This window comes from Meleagris gallopavo, chromosome 6, assembly GCF_000146605.3.
Source record: "Meleagris gallopavo isolate NT-WF06-2002-E0010 breed Aviagen turkey brand Nicholas breeding stock chromosome 6, Turkey_5.1, whole genome shotgun sequence".
In the NCBI taxonomy this organism is placed as follows: Eukaryota; Metazoa; Chordata; class Aves; order Galliformes; family Phasianidae; genus Meleagris; species Meleagris gallopavo.
In genome coordinates, this window is record NC_015016.2 from 7,990,411 (window position 1) to 8,011,185 (window position 20,775).

Below are 20,775 nucleotides of genomic sequence, written 5' to 3' on the forward strand. Positions count from 1 at the left end.
TTTTTTTTAAAAAGTCCCAAAGTTATTCTTTACAACCTGTGTCTGCATTACACAGGAGATACTGTGCATTCAGAGGCTAGCAGGTTTGTATCTAAGGATATGAGACTGTCAATAAAAAGAAATTAATTATTCTCTTCAGCTTCCAGTCTTCAAGGCACCTCCTGCATTAACTTACTGGGAAATAAACAAGCAGACCAAAAGTTAACTGGAAAGAGAAGAATCTGATACAGTTAAGTTCCTCAGAAGCACACAGCATCAAGAAATGAGACAAGGCTGGACCCAGATTATCAACAAAAGAACAATATAAAAGAGCTGATGAGATGACGGGAATGCCATGAGGTTGATGTTTTCAGCTCTGTTGATTGCAGGTGATTGTCAATCACAGTGTTTTCTGATGCCCATTTGCAGACGGTTTTGTCTCTGAGTCTCTTGGATTGTTTGACAGATGAAGTTTATCTAATCCTGAAAAACATTACACAATAAGAAAAAAATGAAATTATTCCAAATACAGCTATTCAGAAAAATACATACAAACTAAAAACTGCTTCAACTAAGTACTCTCTCAAATGAACTGTGCAACTTCTCTGAAACTATTTTAGCATAAAAATCAATGGATAGATTTACACACTACTTCCCTAGTCACCTGTTGCCCTGGAGCTTGAAAACTTAACATCAAAAAAGACAGAATAGCTTCTGTTAGTCCTACAGTATCAGCCATTTTGCAGTGCCCTATTTAGTAGCTCTGAAACTAACTTAATTGCCTCCAGAAGAAAGGCTCATTCTAGGATTTTGTTCAGCAAGTTCCCAACTCCGGAAAGCAGTAGTCAGTGAAAACTAATACAAGTACCTTTTAGACACTGCAAACTGAGTCCATGTTTATAAACAAACCCTGAAGTTCCACTGTTAGTCCATTCCATTTAAGCAAATACTATTCTATGGTTGTAAAAAGGAGCTTCATTCATTAGTTGACATGAGATGCAGTAACAACTTCTTAGTACCAAATATTTTTCTCACCTTTTTTGTATGGTCAGACTTGCAAATTCCTGAACATGAAAGCATGATTTGATCAAAATCTTGTTATCAACTCTAGTTGTTACTCAGCCAGTTATTAAGATCCCATACATTTTGTACAAGGACTTTGTAAACATGCAGCACTTAAAAAAACATCAAAACAAAGCAGTTGAGACTTTCACTAACCTATTTTTAGTAAATTAATAAGTTGCTTTGAAAAACAAACAAACACAGCACATGAACATTTACATTTTGGAATGCAGAATCTGAAAGCAGCTCAATATAATACATGTAACAAGAATTTAAGGATTAGGTGTCTCTGTCAGGGTAAAAAGACAGGAAGAAAGATTAAAATCTCTTACTTCTGCCTTTCAATTGCCAATAAATGCCAAGTTCTCCCTAAGAATCACTGACAACCACTGTTCACACTTGGATATACATTCAGAATTCTGCATGCTCAGGAGCAGCAAAGAACATGTTCTATGCTTTCACAACATGGAAGAACAGTAACACTACAAGTTATCAATGCTAGAGAAAAGTAATACGAAGTACAAACAAAATTTCCAGAACTATTATTACCTAATGCCTTCAGGAGCTCTTCTCGCACAGCAGAAGTGAACTTTCTGACCAGACATAATGTTGTCATGATAGCGAAGAGCAAGTTGTAAGATAATACAATATAGAAGTTTCCCAGCCAGTTAAACCTTCCAAAGTCTCCAAGCAGATCAAATCGAGTAATTCCTGTTAAAATTGAATTTGAGACTTGCATTAAAACCTTGATTTTCATTTTCAGAAAAACACACAACTATCACTCTGAGGAAGTGAAGTAGTTTCAGACTACATACAGTAAGACGTGGTTAAATAGACAAGAAAATGCTATCAAGTCATTTGCCTCTTTGACTACCATAAAACTAAGACACTTAGCAAAATGCTTTCTTAGGTTTCCTAGCAAAATGTTTGAATAATGAGAGCTCAAGTAACTCCTTACGCTAAATAAGAATTCTGCCTTTATAGTTTCAATAAAGATAACTGGGAAAAGTCAACACTAGAATAAAAAATGCTTGAAATTTCAGTTCCTGTGAAATCTATTTCAGAAAAACGATAAAATACATTCTGGACTTTCCTGTTGAAAAACACAGGCAGTACAGGTTCCATGAGAACTACAACACTGAGCTTTTGTATGTCTGTGTTCTTCAAGGCATCTGCTTTTGAAACTGAAGTTTAAAGACTTCTTTCCATCCACAGCTTTCTTCCCAGAGCTATCCGCCTGTATTTGCACAGAAGGAAAAGAGCCTGGCTGAAAGATGGGGCCAACAGGTCATCTTCACAACTTTTTACAAGGGGAGACAGTGATAGGACAAGGAGGAATGGTTTCAAGCTCAAGAAGGGAAGGTTTGGATTGGATATCAGGTGGAAATTCTTTACAGAGACAGTGGTGAGGTAATGGAACAGGCTGCCCAGAAAGGTTATGGATGCTCTGTCCCTGGAAGTGTTGAAGACCAGGTTGGATGAAGTCCTGGACAGCCTGGTCTAGTACCAGATCTGGAGGTTGGTGGCCCTGCTTGTGGCAGGGGGTTGGAACTTGGTGATCCTTGGTGTCCCTTTCAACCCAAGCCATTCTATGATTCTATAATACACAAATAATGATTGTCTAGGATCAATGACATGTTACATACCTAAAAACTCAACTCAGAAAATGCCATGGCTACATGCTCTCACAGTTCAGACTAATACTGTGAAGGAAGGAAGCCTACCTTGTGCCAGATCTAAAGGCATCAGAAACTAGAAGTGGTCCTGCAGGATCTGGAATATTTTTCTATCATCTTATTTTTGAAAAGACCGAGGCCTTTGAGAACTACAACTTCACCAGTAATGCTAAATGAAGAGACAGAATGAGGAGTCAGCTACCTTCCTTTCAAAAGTAAGCTCAGCACTTACAAACCTCATTGTGCCGTAGCCTGGGTTCAGACCCTCAAGACTCCTCAGCCAGACATCATCATATTAAAAGGCAGATGTTTCTTGTACTCAGTCATTTAAATTGAAAAAAAAAATTGAATCAACTTCTGTGTTCAAGCAATCCATGACACAATGAAGAAAATGAGAAAAGTTTGAAAGGATAAAGGATAAAAAAATCAACCTAAAGTTGACCAAAACAGCAAAAGAGAGGCAAGCAGAAATAAAGCAAGAGAAATGAAGCACAAGCTGACTGAATAAGTGGTAAACAGTTGAAAAATAACAGTTGTTTTCACACTTGAAGCCAAACAGTGCCTTTAAGAACATTTTCAAAGCAGCAGAGTGTTTTACTCAGGCTGCAAGGCTACAGGAAAACTCAGAAGGTCAAACCTGAATGTATAGACTTCCAGATCCTCAAAGGAGAAGAAACAAAACAGGCAGAAAATTGGGTGAATTTATCTGGACACAAAGGGGTTCAGAAGAATAGCTGGCAATGGTGTGGGAGTTCCAAGGACAAACAAAAATGAAGCACAACACTTCTGTAACATAAGCTACACATTTTCCCCTTACAAATACAAAAAAGTCACTGCTCATGAGAAAATCAGACAGCATCATTCTGTAGGCGTGCTGGGGAAAAGGTTAACAAGCTTTTGTGACTCCTCAGAAGCACAATCTACACAGACTGTAGGGAAAAAAAAACAAGTTCCCAAGACCACAACTTGAAAAGCTGCTCAGAACTGAAAGCTACAGCTCTAGTAGACATTTATCCATGAAAGTTAATGACAGTTTCCCAAATGAAGCACTAAATAACTGTTCAGGTTTAAAAAAAATCAGGTTTTAAAAAGACTATTCAGGTTAAAAAAGAAACACTATTTTAAACAATATTTGCAAATGAGTTTTGTATCACATTTTGCTCTACTATTACAAGCAAGAGAAGAATTCTGGGAAAGCTTTCATCATATTAGAAAATTCCATTTAGTTCACAATTCTTTGTTTCTATATTTCTGTCTGTTAAGTGCCCTGTTCTCCACTTGCCTCACACTCATACAGTGCTTGTGGGAAACAATTTTCAAGCAAGACTACTAAGGCTGAAAAGCTCTGATAAAATTAGTTTAGCTTAGTAAAAGCTATCATGGACTAAGAAAGATTAGAGACAGCTCATCCACATAAGCATGCTGTTTAACATTAAAAAACTGCTATTTCCACTTTAAAACTTGAAGAAGGTCCCATACATGTATCAGATGACTTTTGCTATTTTACCTTTCACACAACAATAATATTTAGTGCTTTCTGTACAGTCTAGAAACATGCTTATTTAATGATGTGAAAAGACGATGAATCTGCTTAACATATTTCTTTCTTTTCACCTTTTCAGTCCCACAGGGCAGTAGCATGTAGTGGAACACATGTTGATATTTTTGCAAAGCGCCACATGACTCACTGTACCCTAACACACTCTATTAATCCTGTTTGGACAGCTGTGTCTGTGTATTTGTTAGCTGTGTGTTAATTGTTCCATCTTTTTTCTTCTTTTATTTATCTCTATGGCAAACTATTCAGGAATTTCATTTGTCAGCCTTTTTTTTTTTTTTTTTTAAGTGAGTTTTACCATTAATCTGTTTCCTACGAGACAACAATGCACCCAGCATGTATACTTTCTTCCACAGAAACCACTTATTATCAACCGTTAATCTCATAGATCATTAACAATGATTTAAAAAAAAACAAAAAAACCCAAATGATTAATGCAGCAAGGCAGCGAGCACAATCCTAATGTTACAATTCTATTTTAACACACTAATTTTTCAACAAAATCTTCCTCAGCACTAGAAGTGTTGTACGAAGGTCTTAAACTAGCTGTATGCTAACACTGCCTTAATACTTGACCTACTCCTTTATTTATTTCAAGTTTTGCTACAGTTTTGTGTTTGTTTCTTTTTTTAAGATGCGAGTTCTGGAGTGCATACTTTAGGATTCAACATTCCCACACGCATTACATTGCAGTCATTCACTCGTTAATCAAGTTACACTTCTTTATGTTAAAGAAATGATTTAGTACGTAACACTCATCTGTAGACATACACCACAAAAATGTACAGTATAGCTTAGTGGAAAACACTAGCTACTCTTGATTTGACTGTATTCTGGTTGGAAATAATTGGCTACAGAACTGCTGTAGTACAAGTTGCTGCTCTGTGGACCTTTAGTTTCAGAATTCAAGCTGAAGATCAACTAATTCAACAAAACTAAGATACAAAACATCTTGAACATCTTGTCTTTCCAACTGGCTACGTTGTTCACTTTGAATGCTACTGCTGGTTCTTTAAAAAAAAACAAAAGATGAGAATTGCTTCAACTCTGCAATGTTAGATTCATATGATTTGCATTTTAAAACTGAAGGAATGCAAAGTGCAAGAAGACTTCAGTGAAAATGAAAGTAGCCTGGTTATCACAGTGCCAAATAGAATTAATCAACAAAGATTCATTAAATTATTTTAGAAGGCATGTCCACTTAACGTAACTTCATTTTATATTTGAAATCCTCAAATGTATTTTCTCCATAAAAACAAAAGGCTGTAATTTGACAGTGAGCATAAAACTATTTTATTCTGCCCTGTATGTACCATGTATTCTTCACATCTCCTTTCAATAATTTTGAAATCTCACCTGTCTTTTTAAAAGTATTCTCCAGAAAATTCACTGCAGCTGTTTTTTAAATGCACATTCGTCAATATAATAAACATCTCATCTTATAGAAAGAGTCCCAAACACAGACAACAGCATGAGAGTTGCAACTACACGTTTTGTTGCTCAGTTGTTTGGGTTTTTTTTAATCCATTACTAAATGCCCTTTATTGTAATATTTTGTATTATAACACTCTACTCTTCACTTACCCAGTGTCCTTGACATCACTGGCAAAGCTGAGCTCAGCACCAAGATTGAGACACAGTTTCCAATTATCTGTTTGAATATGTCAAATAGCATTGAGATGATAAACAGGATTGTTAAAGGAAAAAAAAAACAAAAACAAAAAACAAAACAAACAAACAACAACAAAAAAAAAAACAAGAAAATCTGGTCAAGATATAGGAAAAATAATTGCATAAAATATTGTTCAAAATGTACCTTAAGAATTCTACAACTTGTTGGTAGTCTTGATTACCTCTGTCACACCTCTCCACACAGTGTTGCACAATTGATCATCCAAGAGTTTAAAACAAATCAAATATGTATTCATTTATTTTTAATTAAAGCATTAAGATTCAAAGCTACTATGTTGCAAAGCATCAACTATTTAATTCCTGCAAACTGTTTAGAAAAGAACCATTCCATGAGCTTAACTAGATGACTGATATATCAGCTTAAGCTTTGTATTTAACTGCTTGCAGGATTAGCATTATTTAAAAAAATTACAACAAAGAGTTTCCTTTCAATTGAATGCCTGTTGACCACTTTAAATAGTATGAAAAAAATCACAGCTGTTAGATTTTACTCCAGTTTTTGTAAAGCCTTTTATAAAGAGTAATTGAAACTTCTTTCTCTTAGGAAGGATCACTTTCTTCAGCCCTAATTCTATCAGAATTCTAAAGAACTCCAAACTCCTTAAAAGAGGGTAGATATTCATGCATCACTATTTATTTCTATACTGTTTCTGTATACTGTAAACAAACTACACAAACATTAAGAATATTCTAAATCCCTAAGTAATCTACTGTAATCACTCCATGTTTACCTACTTCCCCCTTTCCAATAATTTAAGGTAAAAACATTTTTATCCAATACCTTTTCTACATAGTGAAACACACTAATATATAATTAAATACAACATCTGTTTCTTGGTAACTGATCACGTCCCCTTGTCAGCTCTGGGAATATTTTGCAAAAAAAAAAAACCAAACATGTTCCTCAGCATTAGGCAACAGCATTTGTTGTACTCAAGCCAGTGCTAAATTGCAGAAAGTCAAATTAGCCTCAAACTGCAAAATGTTGCTGAATAGACCTCCTCAGTCTTAGTTTAATTATTCAAATTTGAATTACTCTGTCTGTATTACTTCTAGCAACCAGGTTCTTCAGATTTGAAACAAGCTCTCTGAAGTACAGTTAGGCACAATCAAAGTTACTCATTAGCAATACATTTCCTTTGAAAAAAGTTCTTTCACCAGCTTTTCTATAGCTAGGAAAAAGCTGGGAATAGCAGAGCTTGTTAACAAGTGAATGGATGCCATCCAAACTAAACAGAGCACATCCTTTTTCCCACTCATTCAGCATTTTGAAAATCTTCCAGTTTGTGTTTACGCAGCTTACAAACAAATAATGATCACTGCAAATGAGCCATTCGGGGCAATTACTAACTAAAAGAGTCAGTTTGTCTTGGGTGGCAAGACAGAGGAGGGGGCTGTCACCATCACAGAGTTTACCTTACCTTTGTCATAGTTGTATCATCCTTCCTGGGAATGAAATTTTCAAAAAAACGAAGGCTGTAGAAGCCGACGACAGAGGATACTATGAGATAGCTGTGAGAATCAAGGAAAAAGGAACCTCCAAAGAATGTAAGTTTCACTCAAGTCCTCAGCAGTCTCCTAGAAGTCTTAAGAACCAGAAGGGGGAAAAAAAAACAAAAAAAACCACTTCGAGTGCTTGAGAAGAACTGACCTATCTCTTTCTTCTTTCCAAATGCCTTAGTAAATCACCAGTGTCCCAGAAAGCTAGACAGAACGCTTGTTAACAGACAGAATTCTTAAAGAAAGGATACAAAATCAAAATGATTTCAAGTGCTGCTCCCACAAAACCAAAGGTGGATAGGGATGCATTTCCTATTCCAGGTCCCTAGGAGAAAAATACTTTGCATAATTTAATAACATACACACAACATATCTGCACAGTTCAATGATACATCTTAGATGAAACAAAGCTTTTTCTTAATTATTTAAGGATCATTCTGATGCTTTATAACCTGCAAGCCTCACATCCCTTGCAATTGCATCATCTAGCTTTCAAATTTGAGTGAAATGCAGCATTAAGTTGGAAGTTACAAAGTTTTGCAATTCATGCATGTTGCATCTATCCACCGTACTAGTGGAGAACTCCAGAAACTAAAATAGGAGATCTCTAAAGACGAGCAGCTGTTCACAATGCAACAAACAGTGCAGCCAACAAACTCAATGGCTTTTACAGCTCTGCAACCTCACATATAGCTACAGGCAGGGGAAAGCATTACCAATTTACATACCCTTGCGATTAAAAGGACTACTACTCAGTATGCTATTCTTTACTTTCTTGAAGTATTTTGGTTGTTTATCATAAAGGAGGAAAAAAACATGGTTTGAAAAATGAACACAATGATCTGAAAGGCTTTTCGTATGGTTTCTTTACTACCTTTTTTTTTTCTTAAACTGAACATTTCTAGTCTATATAAAAGTAGATCATCCCAGAAGAATGCAAAACTCCAGATTAGTTATTCACTTGACTGATCATTACACGTTTGTAAAGATTATGAACTGGTTTTATTAAGAACTCACTATATCACAATGTGTACTAAATGCTTCAGCAGAGCTGAAACCCAGAAGCAACTTCATAAAGTTTCAAAGTGCACTTTTGTAAAGTCTCCAAAGTGTTACCAAGACTATAGAAATTGCATAAGAGAAGTTTACTTTACCCCTGATCCTTTTGGCATTGCAGTCTCATCAACCAACAGGTAAAGAATGTTGAAAGCAACTAATAGGACTGAGATGGACTATGAAGAAGAAGAAACAATCTAATTAATTAAAAGCATTCCACATTTGAACAACGAGTGTATATATCCTCATCGGAATTCATAATGGTAAGTTCTTTCAAAATGATCAGAAAAAATATTGAGTTTATTGCTTAAAGATATCACCCAGAATTTTTAAAACAACATCCCCAAATGACTGAAGAATTCTTCATTACTCTTCCTTTTAAAAAAACGGGATTCTTACTGTCTCAATCAGTAGTAATATCATAACAGCTGGATACACTAAATTCCTCTCCCAAGCAGAAGCTTTTTTCCGACGTTCTGTTCAGAAGAGAAATACAGAAGCATATTAACATCAATCAGCTTAGAGTAAAACAAGCAACAATTATTTAGGGTTCTATAAACTCTTGCATGTGGATAAGAAAGTAATCTTCTCTCAAATTGACAACAACCAGTTCATCATAATAACCACTCTGAAGAGAGGTACAAAGCAATGCCCAAAAATGAAGACTCCTCTGAGAAAAGTTAGGGAGAAGTGCAGAAGCAAATTTTTCTTTCTTGTTTCCACCATAACATTTTTTCCCCTGGCATCAGAGGTTAAACTAAAATGAATTTAAAAACACTCTGTTTACTCAGTTCATAAAGTCTTCTAGATAATGGCCTTGCTTCTGTAAGGTAATATTACACTGAATATTGAGATACATAATAAAGGGCAGACCTGTCTGTATATTTTAATATGAACTCAAGGGTAAGAAGGGAATTTAAATATCTAAACTTTTTTTCTTTTATCTTATAAATGACAAAATAAGAGACTAGCATACTTTAGACATACTGACATTCAGTACGACCAAAAAGAAAAGTCAACAGCTTCTTACTTCAGTCTTACCTTTGCACACTGATAAATGCAAAGTATTGCAAGCCTGTGAATAAGTAGGGAGACTCCTACTGGGTTGCTGCCAAATAGTCACAAATGTCACAATACACAAAAATGATTGTGCTACTGATCTCTATGCCAGGATGCCAAGTATTACAATTTCTTTATAATTGTGTTAAAATTAAGATCCAAATCAGACTCTCTCTTTAAAACATTTGTTAGGCAGACACAACGATTCCATGTAAGGCAATTCTAGAACAACGACAGTTTGAAAGGACTGCAAATGCACATATTTAATTAGAAACAATCAGAATTAATCAGGTGACTGATTAATTGCAAACTGCAAACTGAACATAGTACCTTAAAGTCTCTTAAACTGCTATCCATGTGGAACAGTATGAAAAGCATATTACCTAGATTTGTTTTCTTGCACTTCACTTTTTCAAGCTCCCGTTCCAACTCTACTGTCTGGTTTTCCAATGTGGAAGATATCCCTTTCAAAACACAAGACGTTATTATGTTTTGGATGGAACCAAATATAGTACTGCAGGAGATACTGTGAATATTCAGATTTAGGAGACATCACATTAACACTTGTGGGTTCAAGCTGCAGGTGTCTTTCTGATATTCTTCAACTATTTTTTAAAAACCACTAATGGTGTGGCAGCCTGACATAGAATGGCTTGTATGCCTCATTCTTTTGGCTCCATATGACTACCATATCAAGAAGCAAAGAATCTCTGGATGCCCTTCAAGAGCATTATTATTTAGCAATTTAAAGACAAAATGCACTTCTGCCCCCAAATTAAGCCAGGTGGTGACTGGACCTCCAGTTTCAACTTCTATCTCTCCTTCTCCTTTCTTAGCCTCTTAGCCTCCATACTGCTGTTCTACCTCTACCTTCCACCCTCATCTCCATTGTACCACCAGCCCATTGTAGTCAGCCACTCTGTGCTGCAGAGCTCCTGCCAACAACCACAATTCAATCTTCCTCACAGCCACCCATTAGATTCCATTCTTTCACAGTATATAGCATATACACGTCACTAATAACTAATTCCTCAAACTCCTCCCTTTACACCAGCTGAAAATTTTCAACAGCATCAGTACTTCCCTGCCTTGCTCATCTTCTGCCTAGAAGTTAACCATCAAGTCTTCCTCCCCTCCCCCAGGTAGGTATAGGGAAGCCAGCCCATCTTTCCTCTCCATCCTCTTCAAACTCCAATTCTCCTTCAGCCAATCAAACTTCCCAGTGCAAGCACACTTAGGTTTCTTCCCTTGACTCCAGTTGCTGGCCATCCCCTACCTTTGGCCTCATGTCTGATGGCAGGTTAACCTGCCATACATTCCAGCTGTTTTGGTTTTTTTTTAATGCTAATAAATTTCTATGAGACTAATAGCATGAACAGGCTTTTATCTCGTATCTCAATAATTTGCCTACAAAAACTAGATAGCATGTAGATTGCTGGCACGCTAACACTACTTTATGGTCCAGTTTCATTGTTTCCTTATTTTCTCTTCTCTGTTGATCAATCTAACAATTCAGTACAAGGTAAGAAGATAAATTTATCATCCTCCATCCTTCATATTCTTGCAGTATTCTGCTGTGTGACATGCTAAATGAACATTAAAATAAACAAGCATATTTCTTAAATTTTTATTTTTTTGGTGAAACATTTACTCTGAGTAGGAATTTTTCAATGCAGAAATTTTCAGCATAAAAATCTTTCAGAAATCCATTTCTGAAATGTTTCACTGCATGTTTCTTTAACACAAAGGAAATGTGTTATATCAAAAACGTGTGATGTTTAAATTTATCTCTCTTATGCGTGTTATATCACTGATACGATAATATTTACATTGGCTTCGAATCTTACGACGATCTCGAATCCTAGAACTTACCACAAAGATGTATAAATGCTGGTAGTTCTAACAATTTTCATTGACTTGAACTGAAGCGTCTGCAATGGTCATTATTTAAAATATATGTTGAGAAATGAAACAGTCATCAAAATATGGTGGTGTTTTGTGTCAGATTTTTTTTTTTTAAGAACAAAGGTTATTCTGCATGTTTAATTTTTAAACAAGTCTCATCATCGTTATAAAAATAAGCTGATGCATTTCCTACTCCTAAGACAGTGTTTTATGGAACAGCTAATTACTGTAAGTTGAATTAAGAACGTAGCTTTAGAGCTCAGTGGAAAAAGTTTCCAGAACCTTAATGGAAGCAGTTAAAATAAGAAAAGTTAGCATCTGATGTTCTCCTCTCTGTAATTGACTTAGTGGACTCTAGGGGAAGCCTTTATTTGAGATATGTGCAGTTTTTTCCCTTTCAATATAAGAACTCAGAGCTCAAGACTGATATCTATGGGAATCTTTCCAACAAAGTCAGCATAATCAAATTAGATCTCTAATGAGACACCTTCATACGTATTCTGAATCGTATCTAAGTGCTGTTGTGGTTCCTCCTTAAAAGTAGCAAACAAGTTACTATACAAAAGGATATTTTATGAGCAGGGAAGGTGAAGCTTCAGATCAGTCAAAAGAGTGTTTGAAAAGGATGCAGCTAAATTCTTAAAAGCTCTACACCATTAGCTTTATTTCAAACATGCACAAAGTTCAATGTCAGCACTGTCTAGCCAATAAATCAAATTGGTAGACGAGACTTGTTTGGACTAGCAATGAAAAGTTAGAAGGGATTCTCCAAGAAAGCCACAAAGCAGCTCATTTAAGGTCAATTTAACGGTATTATTCTGTTTTTCTTCCAGCCCCGACATAAGATTTCAGTACCTCAAAGGAAATTGTAAGAGTATCTATTTGCATTCCCCCTAGGTGATTGGCAGTTCAACACCAATTAGTTCAAAATTACACTGTTACTAGCGTGCAATAAAAACAACACCTTTCATCTTTCTTACATAAGTAAGGATACCTTCAGAGCCAATAACTTTGATCAAGTAAGTATTTTTGATCCTACCCCACCCGTCTCTTTGGATTCAGGAAAACTAATAGCTGAAGGCAACTTTTTTCTTTTAATATGAAAAAGTCCCAGCTTTATTCTTCAACTGCAGGAGTGATGTGGGTACTGAAATATAATACACTGGAAACAAACATTTTCCCAAATCCCAGTATCTCTTCAACAGATAAAAATACTAGGGTAGATAACGCGATCAAACCCCTCCCACCTCCCCCTCCAATTTTCACTTCGATACTGGAGAAGGGAGAAAATTCATTTTCACAAAGAAAACAAGCAGCTTCCCAGATAGATTTGTGTTCAAATAAGAGGAGGTTTACATGAAATTTTATCAATTACACCACAGCCACAATAGTTACATCCACACTAAGAAAGAAGGGCACAGCTCACACAGCCAAAACTCTTCCTCAAGATATGTTTTACCCAGCCAACCCTGTGTGAACAGAGATTCATGCTAACCCCTGACTACATTCAGGCATTGCCTGAGGAAACATTAATTAGGACTGACCACAGTAATACTAGGTGTGAAAACAATTATTCCACCATGAAATAATCAGCACTGATAACCACCAAGTGCTGTTTAAGGCTGTGAGGAAAGGCCAAGAGGTCTGGGGTTGTTCAGTCTGGAGAAGACTGAGGAGGGATCTTATCAATGCTTATAAATATCTAAGAGGCAAGAGTCAAGCAGATGAGGCCAGGCTCTTCCCAGTGGTGCCCTGTGCCAGAACAAGAAGCAAAAGGCTCTGACTGGAACACAGAAATCCTCTAGGGAACCTGCTTTAGCAAGGATTTGAACTAGATGATCTCCAGAGATCTCTCCCAATCCCTATGATTCTGTGATCCTCTGAAAAATGGACTCTATTTTCCCAGTATAATTTGTGTCTTAGAAAGATTTTTGGCAGAGAGGATGAAACTTTCCAGTCTTGCCACATAAATGAGAACTGTACTTAAATAATTACTCACAGAAATCTTGCAGACTGCCTTGTGCCTGTAACATCCACCTCCACCTACATGCTATTTAGAAGTTAAGCTAAAAAGCAGATAAAATATAAGTCCACTATTTTTCTCTGTATACTGAAGTGTACATTCTCAAGCATTTCTCCAGATAGCAGTGTCAACATCACTCCCTCAGCATGTAAAGCAGAAGAATTTAGTTCCCTCTTCTAAGAAGAATTAAGCACCACATCATTCATCTCTCCAGCTCTATGAGATATGAGTGGATTGCAGTTCTACTTTATGCTGAATTCCAAACAATTCATCAAAAAAGATCCAATCTTTCTGCTAGCGCAGGTGACTTCCTTAACAAGAAGACCAAAATGCAGGTCCAATTAAGGTTTCTAGTAGGTCCATCTCAGAGGTGATTGCACCAGACATCGACACAGAAAAACAACAATCATCTAAATTACATTCTCCTCCTCAACGGTGAAAACCACTCTGTACTACTTATAATAGATACTTGAATAACTATTTGTTCATTTTTCTGTATTGCTTTTTCTGATCCATAAGCACCATCACCATGACAACATAAAATATTCAGTAACAAATATTTTACAGGTGCTAGCCAACATCAAACACACAAAATTATAATTATGCCATCATAGCTTCAAAGATATTCACTCCAAGCATCTTTTTGCATGCTTGTATGGATATGCATATATATGCATACATACACGTCAATATTAAAACCAGTAACTTCCAAAACAGCAAATGCAAATGTTACTTTTAAACTGAAACAATGCCTGATTACTCCTCCACCCATTTTAAATGCTGAAACAAAGACCATTACCTACTGTTATCAAAGATCCCTTCCCTGATCAACTTTTACCAGAGACTTACTGAGAACTGAAAGAAAAGATTGAGGTATCACAGGAGAGTAGAAAAGCAAGGCAGGAAAAGAAGAAAATTAAAGTCACATCTTCAAGAGAAGACAACAGCAGATGAAAGCCATGACATGAAAAATCTCTTTCTTCCAAACTGAAACAACTGCATAAATTGTGGATCAATAGCTTACCCATGCAGCTAATAGCAATTTAGAAAAGAATATGTACAATGTGAGTTAGAACTGATACATTTTTCCATAACTGGCATCTGTTATGCTGCAGTATTCTTTTACCTTAGAAGCTAAAGTTTCACACTGCTTTCAAAATTCTTTGAAACATGAACACTTTGTCAAGAATGGCAGAACTGCAAAACTAACATCAGAAAACTCTAAACATTTATATAATTTATTCTCTGTAATTATTCATTAATGGATGCGTAGCAACAATTAAATTAACCATACATCTCCTAGAATATAATGAACTGCTACAATACTTAGATTCTATGCTAACAATTAATTAAATAATTGAAACAACAACAACAAAAAATTCCTGCAACAGAACCGACAGTGTAGGACATCAAGCCTTCTGATGGCAGAGTAAGTTACTGCTCTTAGGAAAGGGATAAAATCCAAATTATTTTTACAGCAAGGGTGGTCAACTTCTGTTTCATTTCTTATTCTGAATACTAATATATTAGAACTGATGAATATGTTAAAAACAAACAAAACACACTAGCTAATCTTGAACAGTAAGCAATGAATTATAAGCTTATAATGACTGTTTCATACTAAGATCTCAAATTATTTTGAGAGAGGAGCCTATTTAACACTGAGATCAATACTCATAACTAGGAGCACTATATTCTAAATACTGTACTTTAAGCAGCAGCAGAACAAGCATACCATTAAGCTTCCTCTGAATTGCTTCTTCCTCTAAAGTGATGATATACATCTGCTCATCTAGGTCCTCAAGAATCTGTATTTGGAAACAGAAATGTGAACTGACTGAGTATCAACAGAAAGAATCAACTTTTTGATTTACTTTGGCTTGTTTTGTTCCAGTAACTTTTATTTTGAATATATATTCTACAACTTCAAAATATAAATACAAGAAAGAACTCCATAGGAGATGATTCCATTCTGTTACAGATCTGTTTCTTTGCTGCAAGCAAACTGTTATGTTTTTATTTCAAACTCTTACATTTAATCTCAGCCTAAGGATATTAGGGGAACGGGACATTACAGTGACCTATACTCACAACCTACTGACCTTCACATCCAATTCAATTTAAACAAAATGAACAGCAGATCTTAAAAAAGTAAATTAAAACCAGTAATTTAAGCAAATAAATTGCTGTTGTATTTTGTTTCTAGCTTCCAAGAAGCCTGTCTATCTTCCTTAAAGTCAGGCACTTTGAATTTAAAGCTTACAAGCAGCAAAACAGTCGTATACATTTTCTTTATATTTTCAAGGTTGCCCTGACCAATGAAAAGAAATGAAAGACCTAAACACACCCAGATTTTATTAAACACAAACTGGGAAACATGACAACAAGGTCACTAGAGCATCTGCTCATGGTACAATTTTTTTTCATTCCCTCACATCATTCAGTACAACTACAATATAGTATCTATATTTAAGAATTTCTCACAGTTGCAGCTACCTCCAGGCAATGCCAATTTCTCTCAGCTAAGTGTACTCCCAGGTACCTCTCTGCTCTTGTATCCTCACCTCCTGAGCTCAGAACAAGAACACACCTTTCAGGCACTAGTAGGCAATACTGGCAATTAATATTAGCACTGGTGCATTAATATTAACACCAGAGGAAGTCTATACTATTAGAAAAAGCTCTTTGAGAAAAGCAGGCTCTTGTGCTACAAGAAAAAAAACTGAAAACAAGTATATAGGTAACGACTGTAGGAACTCAGATAAACTGAAGAGAGAATTACATAGCAGCACAAGTGTTCTGCAGGAAAATACCAAAATGCCACTGTAGCTTCTCCCAGAAAGCACACAAGGACAGGTTTGTGTAACACTTACTGTTGGCTTCACCAGCAACTGACCCATTACTGTAAACATCCGTGAAAGTCCCACTGGCGTGCATACTACAGAGGAAGAAACATTACATAACAGTCATTTCTAAGTCAAAGACTAGCTTTTCTTTGCATGTTCTGCATCAAATATGTTACACTCCACATGCAACCACACACAGTTTTCAAGGTAACTGAAAGATCTTCAAACTACACTCTGAGCTTTAAAACATTTTGCTATTATATCAATTTTGAACAAGACAAGCATCTCTCCTTCAAGGGCACAACTGATTTTCTGTCATCATGGAGATCCCTTATAATGAGAGATCTTATGCTTTGAATAAATAATTCTGTGAGCAAGTTTATGACACCAGAGGCTATGCCCATTCTAGTGAAATCAGCAGTGCCAGAAAACATTCCTGGGTGCTCAGGCTACATTGTCTACACAAGTAAAGTGCTGTTAACTGTCTCTACCATGAGTTTGCCCTCAGCCAGTTTGTATTTTCCCAAACAATTCCCAGGTAGTTGTGGAGCTCATGCAGCCTAGGAATCATTACCTTGGGGCAATATGCACACAGTCACCTTCTAGAAAACGCAATGTCATTTGTGTGGATGGAATGACACAGTGGCCACTGTGCTGGTGAACATCAGACATTTAATCTGCTCTCACAGGTGCAGTTGTAAGGTCAAGTGATCACAAAGATGTAAAAGTTACACTGCAACTTCAGTTGACAGTAGGCTCAGCCGTAAGATTTTAAGCTCTCTTTTCTATGAAATAACAATTTTTTTCCTTTTTGACTGTGATCACCTATGATAGCCTCCAGATACAGAGCATGTAAGTTTCTTGGGAGAAAGGTTTAATCTTTTATTCTATTAATTTTTTATTATCAAGTATTAGGAAGACTAGCCTTCAAATAATGAAGGGTGAGGGAGATGGAAGGGACTTGTATGTAACGACATGAATTTATAGTTTACATTATCATAAATGTTGTTAAAAAGGGAAATGCAGCATACAAGATGTTATAATAAAGATTACATTTGCTTTCATTAGCAAGTGCAACAATACAACTACTATATATCACAGAAATAAAGAAGCATTCACAATAGCTAACTTAAGCTAGTCTTCCTTGACTAAAGATAGAGCCTGCAGGCAAAAGAGAAAAGAAAAAGCAGCACTGCTGCAAATCATCCCAGCAATAAGTCTGTCATTTCCTTACTGGTACACTGCTTCAGCAATTAGGCCACCTGAAGTTCTAATGAAGCTCTACCCCAGCATCAACCATGTTTCAGCTACTGAAAGTTGCCCTTTTCTGTTACGCCCATAACAGCTTGGAGGGCTGTAACTAACCGGAGTGATTTGGTTCTACGAATTCAAAATAACCTCCAAAAAATGGCATTTAATCCCCATTATTATGATGTGTATTCCCAGAACACACACTGTGGTTTCAGCTCCACTGAAATAAACTGCAAGACACACGTAGGAAGTTTTGTAAGCCAAGTTCCCCACTGAAAGATTTTGTCTCAAATATCCCAAATGTTCATGAGTAAGAGTCAGAATCACAATTTTTATTTCCCCCCACCTTCACTCCCCACCCCCTGAACATGGGTTTTAGAATCTCCACGTACAAAGAACCTAAGGAGATCCGCTAGGTTCTCCAAGAACACCTTTCCTAGGCTGACGTACTCAGTTAAGTAAATGTCTCAAAGTACCAATCCCCACCCCTTCCTCTGTAATGACAGTCCTGTAAATGTTAACTGTCAACCTTTCAAAATCAGAGAACAGGTGAAATCACAATTTATAGCAAGGGAGATGTCCTGACGCTCCCCGCTCCCCTCTCAATTTCTTTTTATTTAAAGAAATGTGGGCAGTGGAGGTGAAAAGAGCCCTAATGCAAAGACTGATTTGGAGCATCCTGTCATCCTTCCTATTCCCCTACGTAGAATGATGGAACTCTGGCTAGGACTAGTTGGAATAAGACTGGTTTTTAACTGTGCTTGTTTTGTCTGGAGTTCTGCTATACAACTGCATGCCGACCTGATACCAGTCCTGGATTAACTATATTATGCTCCAACTTTTGCCTTTACAGGAATATTTTCAATTAAAAACAGGGAGAGCATAGTTTACTGAACACAGAACAAACAAAGTGCTATAATTTCAAACTGTACTGGTGATGTTTTGCTGACATTTCATGTAAAAATTGTGTTTTCATAAGCAGAATGAGAGCCCCTCCTTTTCAAACATCTGCTTTAAGAAGCTACAACTGCAGGTGCAAATGCAACACTGTGTTTATTTACAAACTTCAGAATTCCAACTTATCAAATTTAAACCAAAATTTAAACTTATATAAATATACAATTTTTCACATCCAACTTTCACAAAGAAAAATTTTCCTTCAATCTTTAAAAATAAAAAAAAATTACACTTTTGAAAAAAAATCAGGAAAATACTTACACAGAAGTAACAAGCATCCCATCAGTGATATACAGGAATATAAATATGGGAGGTAGAATTCCCAGAGGTCTGCAAGAAATACAATAGGCACAGCTTTAGCTTATTACAAATAGGCTACTTATGTCACAAATACAACCAAATTAACTCCCTTCCCTTAGCTTTCTTCCTCAAGATTGAAGAATTTCTGTATTTTGAAGTGTAAACTAAGAATTACTCAGTTAACAAATTTGCAGGCAACAAAATCCAGTAGCACTTAACTTGAAAAATATCTTCAGCTTTGATTCCTATGCCACTAAAATCATTTGTTTTTATCATACACATACAACACCTTGTCCACACAAGCATGTAAAGTATCAGCATACTGAAAACTCGTCTAATAAACTTATTGAAAGGGAAAAAAGTTATTGACTAAATTAGTACAACCTCTCAATCTGTACAATAGTCAGATAGCATTCAGTAGAAATAAATTTAAATGAAAACATCTGTGTATAGAATTAAAACTAGTGCAAAGGAGTCTTTTATTTGTTTGTTCTTTAAAATTCCATACCATACAAAGACTCCATACTGGCAGCATCATTGTCTATGAGAGCTGAAGCCACCCATACGATTCCAAGGATAAGCAGTGCAAGAAGTATGAGCATTACGAGGGTCTCCAGAATGCGTGCTCTGATCCCCTGCAGGCAGAAGAGGGGGAAGGGAGAAAAACCAGAGACTTTCAATCAGACATTTTCAAACATAAGAAAAATACAAATAAATAGCAGTTTCTTCATCCTTGATATATACCTGTATTTTATTGCACAGACAAAAGGATAACATGTAATGTGCTTTTAAAATACAGTCTTCCGTGTGCATAAAAAAGGAAGTACTTATGGCTTTATAATGCCTGGGTTGGATTTCTCCCCTTAAAAACTGCTTTATGCTCCCCATAGAAAACTGCTTTAAATTGCATATGCCTCACAGTTCTCATTAATCTCATTATTTCATAAAATATTCTTTATACCGCATGATTTTGTCTGAGCATTTTTAAAAGATGGATTACTTTTCTAATACTTTCAGCAAAGAAAGTGGATTAGCAAATTTTTATCTATGATTCCAATCAAGGGAATGGAAAGCCAATTATGGCAAATAGCCCAGCAAGCATTAAACCTCACATAGGTACAACACACCAATTTAGTTAAAATACATTCTTCAATCGGAATTGCTTCTGCTCCATTCCTCACAGTCTGCAGAGCCCTCCAGCGCACGCTCGCAGTAGTGCTCCTTTTCCCAGCCAGCCTGCACAGGACTGCTGCATTGCTTCCAGCAGCACCAGCCCTGAGTGCTGAGCCGAGCTGCTCTGCAGGCACACACATCACACGCCTGCAGAGCTCCAATAGCCAAGTGTTACATTTGCACAGCTATGCCAAGAAGCTTTGTATTACGTATATATACACAATACTATAGTATGCATGTATACACACACTGTGTTTTAATGCTTATTTTAAGCAACGGAGCAGTCGGAACATCTTCAGATATCCTTACTATTAACAACACAACTTCAGACTGCTGTTCACGTAGCAATTTTTCCTCAATTATCAGTATATGCATCTCCACAAACAAACCCATTTTCCTGTTTCTCGTATCCCAGCTTGTGTGACAATACTGAAAATCTACATCACAGTTCATAGAAGGAAGTTTTACCTCATTCTTTGCCCACTCTTACCAACTTTTCTCTCCCTGCTTATCACAAGAGTAATAAACTCCACACAAAACCATTCACCTTGAAAATGAGGCTCTCAACGTAACTACACCATCAAGCAGTGAATGAAGACCTGAGACATCTTAATCACGTGCATTTATCTCCTATAACCACCAACTCCTCCCAGCCATCAATCTCCTGCAGAAGGTTAGCATGAAGGCAGCACAAAGGGAAAACCAGACAACTTGAGACATTCCCAACATTGCCCTTAA

At 36.4% G+C, this 20,775-nt stretch overlaps 1 protein-coding gene across 2 annotated transcripts in view; it reads right to left on the minus strand.

Annotated features, from left to right (window-relative positions):
- Positions 1-20,775, minus strand: part of LMBR1 (limb development membrane protein 1) — a 60,206-nt gene continuing 39,431 nt past the window's right edge. For both annotated transcript variants that reach the window (XM_010712392.1, XM_031553848.1), the window contains 12 exons: positions 19,373-19,499; positions 18,826-18,894; positions 16,384-16,448; positions 15,246-15,318; positions 9,966-10,046; positions 8,923-8,999; positions 8,622-8,699; positions 7,719-7,792; positions 7,389-7,479; positions 5,860-5,926; positions 1,591-1,752; positions 1-462 (listed from right to left, as the gene is read on the minus strand). In XM_010712392.1, the coding sequence (XP_010710694.1) occupies positions 380-462; positions 1,591-1,752; positions 5,860-5,926; positions 7,389-7,479; positions 7,719-7,792; positions 8,622-8,699; positions 8,923-8,999; positions 9,966-10,046; positions 15,246-15,318; positions 16,384-16,448; positions 18,826-18,894; positions 19,373-19,499 (1,047 nt within the window). In that variant the 3' untranslated portion in view covers positions 1-379. The remainder of the gene's footprint in view (positions 463-1,590; positions 1,753-5,859; positions 5,927-7,388; positions 7,480-7,718; positions 7,793-8,621; positions 8,700-8,922; positions 9,000-9,965; positions 10,047-15,245; positions 15,319-16,383; positions 16,449-18,825; positions 18,895-19,372; positions 19,500-20,775) is intronic.